The following is a 10,423-nucleotide window of genomic DNA, read 5'->3' as shown; positions in this document are numbered from 1 at the left end:
AAGAATTTGTCTAATCATATCATTCAGTGGCTTGATCTAATTTCTTAATCTAGTTTAGGTTCTTTCCCTCTTTTGGACATGCTCATGTCTGTCAGCTCTCGTATGTTTTATATATAATATATGTGTGTGTCTGTGCAGATAGTAAGAAAAACAAGTATTTAGAAGTTGAAACTGTCAGAATTACTGTTCCTCTTCACTCCAGCACAAAAGCGCCTGTCTCATGCTTCCAGTCTCAATTCATTCATCTTGTGCCTCCATACTACGAAGCTTTAACTACACGAGTGCAGATTTCCTGCCCACACCCCTGCCCCATGCTCTGTTTCACTCCATACGCAAGTGCCACCAGTAGTATTTTAGTTCATTTTACAATGGCTCTAAGTGGCCTCAAAGGCTTCTGGATTTAAAGCACTGTCAGTGACCTATGTGGAAGACTTTGGACGAGAGGACCAGGCATGCTCTCAGGCTAATGCAACTGAAGCTCAGGTATCTGACTTATCTTTTATTTACAGTAGGGTCACACATGTCTGCTCTGTGCGGCGTCTGTCCTGACAGCTCCTGGCCGCGCAGTGTCCCCATCATGCAGGTGACCTGGCAGCTGGGAAGAGTTGAGGTTCTCTTCCTCATCAGACTTGGGGAAAAGGAGACCACCGTGAGCCAGAATTTATGCACTGCCAATATTCAGTGTTTGGGTGTGATTTTCCAAGGATTTTGTCTCATCAGCATTTTTGCCTCTCAGCAGCCCTCCTGGGATGTGCAGTGGTTGTGTTGTGCTGATGTCTTGTATCTGCTGCTTTCTGCAGCCACCAGTGTACCCTTGCTGCACACTCCAGATTAAAAAAGTGCTGATTCCATTTTTCCTTATCTTCTTTGCCCCTCAGTGAGATTACGCCCAACCACCCTTCTTCCACTGTACTCACCACAGAATTTTCTTTAAGCCAGGTTTTCCAGGGTCTTCAGAACTCCACATCAGCTCCACCTTTTTAGAGTGGAAACTCGTTGATACCTTATGTACATTCAGAAAAGCGATTTAGCCCACCTCCAGTTAATCTTGATGATGTTTCTTGCTTTAATTTTTTAATTTCTACTCTTTTAAAAGTTATTTTTAGGTTTCTCCTTCTCTGTTTATCAGTGGTGCAGCATTTATTGTACAAGGAAGCAATCATCTTATACATTTACTCAGGTTGTATTTGGGATGTGAATACTACGTTCCTGCGGACAGTGTCAGACAATTAATGTAGTCAACAGTTATTTTATAGAAATGAGAGACTGGGAAAGTCAGTAGAGTGAATCCACAGCAAATGTTGTAGTTTTATAATTATTTGTAGCAATGAAAATGTCACCAGACCCCTAACTTTATTACAGTTAATTAAAGACAAATAGAGGTTTATCTTGTGCCCTTTGCTGCTTGCGTTAGGCATATTCACCTGATTTATGGTTACAATGAAAAAAAAACACCATTATGTAAAAAATTCAGACGGCGACATGAGAGACAGCATCACAAAAGTATGACAATTGTGATATGAATGGGGACTCACAAGAACCTTTCAAAGTCTGAATTTTAGGAAACAGACAGATAAATGAGGCAGATATGGATGCGGCCTGAGTGTTAGTTCTGAGCACTGCATGTGGATGGGACGCTGTGTGAATAAGGAAATCTTCCCTGAAAAGCCAAAAGGTTGAATGCAAAACTTGCCAGGCAATCAGTACACAAGCAGTCAGACAGGAATCATTTCTTCCAAACATTAGGCCTTCATGTGGAGCAATTTTATTTTTGTCTCATAAACCCAGGAAATATTTTAATGCTCTGTGTTGAGCTGTTCATCTCTACTCTATAGCCCCCAAAATTTATCCACTGACTCCAGCTGACAGGGATTAGCAGATCCAAACCATTTAATGAAGGTGCTCTGCTTCCTGCTGAGTTCCAGGTGTCAAAGACTCAATAAGGATGGACTCTCTTCGCATAGGTGATTTGATAAATAATTAATAAACCTACAAAAACGCAAAAGCAGAACTAGAGGAGAGTCTATATTCAAGAGGAGTTTCTAGTAATAGGCAGTTTACCTGTTCTATTATCAACTTGAACAAATGCATAGATACAATCTGAAGAGAATACAAATAATCACTTGGTCCAAAAACAGGTTTAAGTAGTTTATTCCTGTAAACAATACTTATGACTTAAACATAGATATGCTTAAAGGTCCCAGCTGGGATTAGGCCAGTATTGTGCAAACTGGTTCTAGAGACAGGAGAGAGATTTCTGCCTGATCAAAGTGTTTATGTTCTTATTTCAAATAAGCAAAATGAAAAATGCGTGAGATAAAGACAGTGAAAAAAATGGAATGTAGTGTGTAAAGTTATGGGAAAACGTGGGTCCTGAGTCCAGCTATTTGAGTAGCTATCTTTATTAAATGTTTTAGATTTGTAAAAAATGTATAACAAATCAAATGTCAGTAATCTATATTTGCTACACACCTAGCTTGGGTAAAGTTTTACTTTCAGAGAGTGTGAAGGTATAAATTCAGCACGTCAGTATTGCTCTGTGCTCCAGTAAAGTGAATAAAATGTGTGAAATGTGCATAAAATCGAGGAACTCTACCCACAGATGAACAGGTTGTGCTTCTTTTGAGCTTGTAAAAATGGGACCGGTCAACCAAATAGGTGATTTGTGAAGAGAAAACAGTACCCGGCATATTATGTGGTGTGAAAGCAACTGGACTAGCCAGTAGGTAGAATATAATGCAGCATGGCAGGCTTTAATATACCTTTGCAATGTATCAGGTACCCTCAGCATTTCCAGATCAGAGATGGTTTGTGATAAGGATCTTCCCTTTCAGCCTCACTTTTCAGCTAGGTACTCCCTTCAGCCCGATATTCTCCTTTATTTTGTCACAGCTTACACACACCCCTAGAGCTCAGCAGTTGAAAATTATACTGTCTGTGGCTTTCTATCAAACTTCACCTAAAAGATTTCATCTATGTATGTAGATCTTTTAGAATTATCTTATTTCAATCTAGATGTAATCTAGACTAGTTCTTAAAACCAATTTTGTATGTTGGATAATCTTCAAAATAATGTTTGCCATTAAAATGGTCAAAATGTACCATTTCTCAAATATTGTGGGGTCTCAAATATTAGTGTGGTTTTCTAACATATGTCTGATTATAATAAATGATTTGTCTGTTTTATTCTCTCTGTGTTTGTAATGCTTTTCTCCTTCCTAAGTCTTATTACCCAAAGTATTTGCTATAGGACCAATTTTGTCTGTAACGAAATTAATGTAAACACCTGTTATCTTTGTTGAGAGTGAGAATTAGGACAATTTAAAGCACTCTTGTTCTGTATTTAAAGCCCAGTTAACCATCGGAGTTGCTAATAACAGTTTTTGAAGTGTTTATTATTTTTGCTACTGGATCATGTGTGCCTGTCCACCTGCACTTACAAACAAAAAAGAACACATTCAGTTCCAAAGTACACAGGAATGGGGTTGCTGACAGTCGGCGGCATTGCAAACTCTCATGCTAAACTCCAACTGGCTGCTTAGCTGAGATACCATCCTTTTATGTAGTTGATTCTGCATCTCATACAGGAACTGAAGTAAATACAACTGCTTATGTGACTATTCAGGTCATGGTTTTGCTTTCAAATTTGTAAAAAAATGCATCCATAGGTCACTTTTACAATATCATTTTTTTAATGAAAACAGTGTATAAGAGACTGAACAATTGCAAGTGAAGGGTACTAATTGTATATTAGTTCAGATTTTAATAAAACATGCTATTGAATAGTATTTCTATATTGAATTAGTGGAGCAAACTGCTGTTCTGTTTAAATCGACATCATTGTTTTTCATATAAGACCACTGAATATGTAAAGAATCATACCAGAGGTGCTATGAAGCAGATTGTTCCACTGATTTTGACATCTGGCAGGAGTGTGTCTTAGTCTTGGTTGTGTTAGAGACCCATCAGCAAAGACTCCCTCAAAGCCGAGGCTTCCTTGGTACTTATGTGAATGCTGCCGCCACTGAAGAAGGAGCAATGTTAACCTGTTCCTAAGAACAGCTTTACAGTTTGTGTGCTCTAAATCCTGCTTGAAAAACAAAGTAAAACAAATTTAAAGAAATTACTGCCAAACATCTCCAATGATCTGGAATTTTATTCCATCCATATACATGCATAGTAACAACATTTGTTGAGAAATTATTTCTATCAGAAGTAGAACATTATCTTTGTGATCACCAGTTGCAGTATTGCTACGCTTATATTTAAATATATCTTATATATGAATTAGATTCATAATTGCAGCATTGAGTTTAGGGTTTTGTTTTAGACTGTGCCTTTCAAAAGATAAAACTGATTGATATGACCTCATTACTTACAATACTGCTTCCAGTAATTTTGTTCATTCTTTATAAAGTATTGCATTTAACAGCAAAGGTTTAAAAATTGAGACAGAGATGCATCAGCGAAAGAAAATACAAGTACTATACAAGAAAAAAATTGCCATCTTCATTTAACGTACGTTTCAGATTAAGAAAGTGGACAGAAACATACTGCTACATACAAATGCAAAGCCTAATGACTAAGGTACTGTATCTGCTAAAATATAAAGTGCAAACTGAGCCCAATTGTTCAAAAAAATTGAAATTTTAAGGCGAACTTTACAGCATAGTTGAAACTTCTTTGCAAGTTATATTTTAGCATATACATATATCTGCAACAGCATATAAGAAAAAAAAATCAGGATACACAAGTGCTTTTGAAGCTATTTCTAAAATGCTTTTCTGTATTGTTTGTGACTATTTTCTTTAAAATCTACTATACAGTGCAAACCATATGTGCTACACAATAACTATACAATAACATTACAAATGACTTTAATATAAAGTTTTTAAATAAAAAATAACATAACTACAGCTATGAATACTGCTGGTAAAATAAATTAATATTTTTGAAAATGGCACCAATAATACACTTTACTAATGGACTGTAATGAAATTACACCTTTAAGTCTTCAATTCAGCAATAGCGAAACCTCCTGATTGTCCAGATGTAATTCAAACAGCTTTCCTTAGACTGTATGGAACAATATGCTAAACACAGGTACCAAAGGTGACCGATTGTTTCATTTGACATGTTCTGCTGCATGTGACGAGCAATAAAACTTCTTATGAGTTATAAAGTTTGAAAGATTGTTGAACTGGATGTCACACAGTCGGCAATATTTTCCGCTGGTCGGGGCCTGGGTAGAACCATTCACGCCTTTCGCTATACTAGACAACTGTTCCTCTGCTGTGGGAATTGCTGGAGAGACATTTTCATTTGCAGTTAAGGGATTCTCAGAGATCCAGGAAGGCGACTTGTGCCCATCTTCATGCGGAGGGTTCTGGGAAATGTTCTCTTGTTGCGGGTTTGCGGCAGCTCTTTCCTCCTGTTTCAGTCCCCCGTTAACTATTACCATGCCTCGGTTTTTTGGCAACAGCGGAAGAGACTCTTTCTTCTGCACAGCACATCCATTGGAAGGCACCTGGCCTTTAGGAGATTCACTTTCTGTATTTGTGCTTTGATCTAAATCAGTATTATGAATGACAAGAGAACCAGAAATGTAATCACTTGGCTTTATTCCGTAATATGGAGAAAGCTGATCTGCTCCTTTAGCTTTCTTTATTGCTCCAGGGTAAAGGCATTGTGGAAGAAACAAATGTTTGTTTTCTTCTTTTGTAGCAATAAGCTGGGCTGCTTCACTAAAGACTTTTAGTCCTTGAAGTGTTGCTAAGTGTGTGGAAAATAAGTTTCCATTAGGAGAGGACTGTTTCGAGTTTCCGTTTTTCTCACATTTGATTATGCTTCTTTCGTAACTGACATCTGGGCTGTTTCTTTCACTTTCTGGGTTCTGAAACACCTTACTGTCGAGTTGTCCCAGGTCGTTACGCTGATGGGCAGTGACAGGGCAAAAATTCTGCTTGTGAGCCAGGTAGTTCTCTACCTTGTTAAAACTGATCTTGCACACTGTGCACTCATGGTAGTCCAGCAGCCTTTTGGGAGAAGCTGACGTCCTCTCTGATGGGGGTAAGCACTTTTTACTGAGATCTATCGGCACATCCATCTCCAAGCAAGACACAGTGGAGTGGGGAGTATCACACTTTGAAACTGGAACACACTTGTTAATAGACAGTGATGTTTCCAGATGCTTTGAGACTATTCCTGGAAAGATATCACATCGTGGATGGTAGCATTCTCCAAGGCCCTCTGTTGACTCTTGAGTAGATGTACAAGGATTGCCAAGATTACCCACTTCTAGAAATCGTGGCTGAACTAGTGGTGGCCTTTGCTCTTGCTCTGGTAGGCACATCTCATACATCTTCCTTCGCTTCCGTGTACGCATTGTTCTCTGCATGGCAGGCACTTTATTGGAAGCGGACCTCTTCAGCGGGGGATCGTGGCGAGTGGCACAGTAATACTGCTTGTGGACCATGTACGTTTCGTGTCTGCTGAAGGTAATATTACAAGCTTCACACGTTGTCTTGTTGGGATCACTCTCCCCTTCTACTAAAGGAGCATTGGGATTCTTCACATCAGAAGGTTTTCCATTCATCTTCTCATCACCATTGCTTGCAGTTGACAACTTCTTAGACTGTGTTGTAAAGTCTTTTTCATGACTTTTATTGTTTGGCCCGATCAAATCTAAAACACTGGAAGAGTTTATGCAAGATGTCTGCAGAAGCTGATTCTCCGGATCTGATGTGTGAGGAGCTGCATTCAGAATGTTTATAGAGCTTTGACCGTTACTGGGACTTACAGCTTCTGGCATTTTTTCTGGGACACTGGAAAAATCTGGTGACTTTGCCATCTGCTGCCATCGGCTGCTGCAGTAATGCTTTTTGTGTACCAAGTAGTTGTCCAAATTATTGAATGTTATGTTACACTCAAAACATGTAGCCCCTTTGGGCATCAAAGGACTGTAAATTACAGGAGGATAATTGCTACTTCCATGCCTCAGTCTTCGATGGACCAGTTCAGACATTTTGGCTAATATCTCTGAAGCCTGAGGAACCACAGTGATGTCCTGGGGAAAAGCAAACTGGGAAAGAAAAGGTCCCATTGGGAAAGAAGGACCAATATTAGGCTGAACCGGCGATGAAGCAAGTCTTGGACTGGATGGTTCAGATTTTATTTTAGTGTACGAAAAACTCTGCTTATTTGCTGCAGGCTGTGTTTCTGGCCTCTGGGCTGGAAGGAAAAGTGGAGCCTTTTTTTCACATTTATCAAGCTCTGTATCAGAACTTGCATCTTTAGTCTGCATGGTCTTTTGGCTCTGGGGAACATCATTTCTGCTCAACAGGTCCGTTGCCGGCTGTAAACCTTCTTCATTTCTACTTGGAGAGTGTTCAATGTCACCATCTCTCTGAATCTTGTTGCCAGAGACATGTAACTCTTGGTGCTGCAGTAGCTCCCTCTGAGTTTGGAAGCCAAAATGGCAGTGATTGCATCTAAAGGCAGCTTGAGTAAGATGCGAGAACAGGTGCTGATGAAAGTTAATCACTGAGTCTGCAGTGTAAGTACAAACTGTGCATTTCAGACTAGCACCGGGTGGGAGAAATTCTTCCATTTTCACTCCTACAGAAAAGACAAGTAAAATACAAAAGGAAGTGACCACTGTGCCCTTCATGAATTATACTGGAAAATCAGTGGCACAAAGAGGTAGAAACACAGTAAGAACAACTCATTAGTCACTCTGAAAATGCTTGAATTGGTTCAGAATTTCTTTCTTCGAACTGCTAGAGGACATTCCCGCCTCTGCTCTGGACAGCCTTACTATCTGCATGCAATCAGCAGATGAAGGGAAAGTAAGAACAAGGGAAAGGATAAAAACATATTGGACTTACTCTAAACAAAAATATCTTAAAAATTACAATTTTAACCAAAGAAGGCATAATGTTCCCCATACACGATCACTGGAAATTTTGAATGCACAGAAAGCACATCAAGGTCAAGAGGATCAAGGTTATTATACGGCTTGAGGTACAGCCCTGAAAGCCATAGACAGAAGTAGCACTTTGAGCATTATTGATGCTCACCTCCTGGCTTAGGAGTTGGCTGTAGTGCGGTAACATGATACAGAATTCTCCTCACCAGAAAGGACTGATGAGTTGTGTTCCTTGTGAAGGAGGAGGAGTAAGACATGGCTTCAGCAACATTTAAGCTTCCACATATAATGGCCATAGGCAGTTACTGCTGTAATAAAACAGCTTTTCCTCATGAATTCATTACAGCTTCCCCTACCAAGAACAGCACATTCAAAGCCATTTTGAAATCATTATTGACACACACTGTTTCACAGTATTTAGAAACTGAAAATGTTTTAAAAAAGGATGAGATCAAATCTCTCTCCTACAACAACACAGATTCTGATTATTTGTTAGACAACAAAAACTGAAACTGGTAGGGATGGAATCTAAAGTGTTCAGTCTGCACACACACACATGCCTTGGTCAAGTAAACTAGGTTTGTGGTAGTTGGGCCACATAAAGGTGTAAGAATACTGTGGCTCCATCTATGGGAAGTCATTTTGTTGGACCTGGAGGCCCTCACTTCTCCCCTGGTGTCAGTGACTCCCACTGTTGTGAGTGACACTTAGAATCTGAACTACTGTGGGCCTCAGAGGCCAGAAGGAAGCCAGAGATACACAGAACTTTAATTAGTGCTTGTTCCCTGTCAGGCACTTTGTCACCAGGAGGCTTTAGCTCCTTTAATGCCATGAGATGGTGTTTCATATGTTTCCACATCACATGATTCAGTCATGGTGGAGTGTCGCTATGGACTTTGCGTTTCAGTCAGGAGTCCATGCTCCAGTGGTGTGGGTCTGCTACAGCCCCCAGTGGGGACTGTCACAGATGCTGAAGCAGACACAGCAGTAGCTTACAGGGTATTTGGAAAAGGAATGTTTAATTTTTACTGCAGATGCTGTTATAACTTGTGATAATTTGTGCAGAAAAATAAAGATTGATAGAATCTGAAAGAGAGCAAGAATGATTGAACTGACTGCTTTATGACTAAAAAGGAGGGGAAGGCCTGACATTCAGCCTCTGACCAAGAAATATCTAAAGATTCTTACTGGAAATCTGGCAGGATCTCAGAACTGTGTCTTTCAAGGAACACAGATGCTTATCTCTAGATTGCAAGAAGACATGGTCACTCACAGCTTATGGCTGAAAATCCTCTCTTTCACCCAAGCCAGTGGCATGCCACTAAATGCAAAGAGCTGAAGCAACCCTTTCACAAAATGGCTAAGATTTCAGAATTTTCCTCTGTTTGGGGAGAAATTAATTTGTTATCATCCAAGAGTACCTGGTTTTAATTACTAGGCTGCAAGACATGCAGGGCTGCATTCATGTGCTCTTGTTGAAGCTGTTGCTACTGTTCCGCTGGTTCACTGAACAGTGAAATATTAGCTCGGTAAGAGACAAAAAATGGCAACAGCCTGATATTCAAAGTTAAGATCAGGAAGCACAAAAAGCTCTGATCTTTAAATGAATGGCGAAGTGTTGTCTACATAAAGAGGCTTCTCACTCGGCACTCTTCTAGTTTTTATGAAACAAGTGTCCTGGGAAAAGAACACAGAGTTCTGGACCCCAGTCCTTAAAGCCTCCTGCCTAAGAAGCCTACTCCAGGATCCCAAGATTTCTCTCTGAAGGACTTGCTCTCTGGTGATGTGTATTTCTCTGCTGCAAATCAAAACAGAGAAGATAGAGATTGTAGTCTAACAGAATCCCGTTTGGTGGATGGAATCCTGAAGTAAATGAATGTCTCAGAGATGAAGCAGCAGCAGTCCGTGTCTGGATTCCTGAGCATACCTTCACCAGTAAAGAAATGCTGTCTATATGCATGAATACACACCTTAAGAGAGAGACAGCATTCAGATGAGGGTTAGTAGATAAATGACACTCGTTACCTGTGCTTGGTGTAGGACACTGGTCAGAAACTGGTGGCATTTTGGTAGCATCTACATCCAGTGCTTGCATTTATTTGGAGACATTGATCTGCTGAATGTCTGTAGTGAATAATTCTTCAAATAGCTAAATCTAGAAGATGATAGAGGAAAATATATGGTACTTACCACTGTGAGAATTTAGGTGCATTTCCATAGCTCTTGCGTTAGAAAAACTTTTGGTGCACTGTGGAAAGGGGCAGACACTTGATATCTGCTGAGCACCATCTTCATTCTCCTCCGGTAGCTGAGGCCCCTCTCTTTGCCTCCCGCTGCAGTAGTACATGAGATGGGCCTGCAGGTTCCGCTCACTTCGATACCAAATGCCACAGGATTTGCAAGGGAATATGTCCTCTACAAGCAAACATAACCAGGTGCAGGTTAGCCACAGTGCGCTCAGTGCCAGCCAATTAACACAGCTGGTTAATTCCCCTC

At 40.1% G+C, this 10,423-nt stretch overlaps 1 protein-coding gene across 8 annotated transcripts in view; it reads right to left on the bottom strand.

Moving 5' to 3' along the window:
* Positions 1–4,138: 4,138 nt before the first annotated feature.
* The window catches only part of ZFPM2 (zinc finger protein, FOG family member 2), a 311,941-nt gene continuing 305,656 nt past the window's right edge, over positions 4,139–10,423 (bottom strand). For all 8 annotated transcript variants that reach the window (XM_065054232.1, XM_065054235.1, XM_005510549.4 and 5 more), the window contains 2 exons: positions 10,118–10,342; positions 4,139–7,617 (listed from right to left, as the gene is read on the bottom strand). In XM_065054232.1, the coding sequence (XP_064910304.1) occupies positions 5,126–7,617; positions 10,118–10,342 (2,717 nt within the window). In that variant the 3' untranslated portion in view covers positions 4,139–5,125. The remainder of the gene's footprint in view (positions 7,618–10,117; positions 10,343–10,423) is intronic.

The sequence above is a fragment of the Columba livia genome, chromosome 2 (assembly GCF_036013475.1).
Source record: "Columba livia isolate bColLiv1 breed racing homer chromosome 2, bColLiv1.pat.W.v2, whole genome shotgun sequence".
Classification (NCBI taxonomy): Eukaryota; Metazoa; Chordata; class Aves; order Columbiformes; family Columbidae; genus Columba; species Columba livia.
The sequence above is the reverse complement of the archived record's forward strand: the minus strand, read 5'-3'. Positions and strand labels throughout refer to the sequence as shown.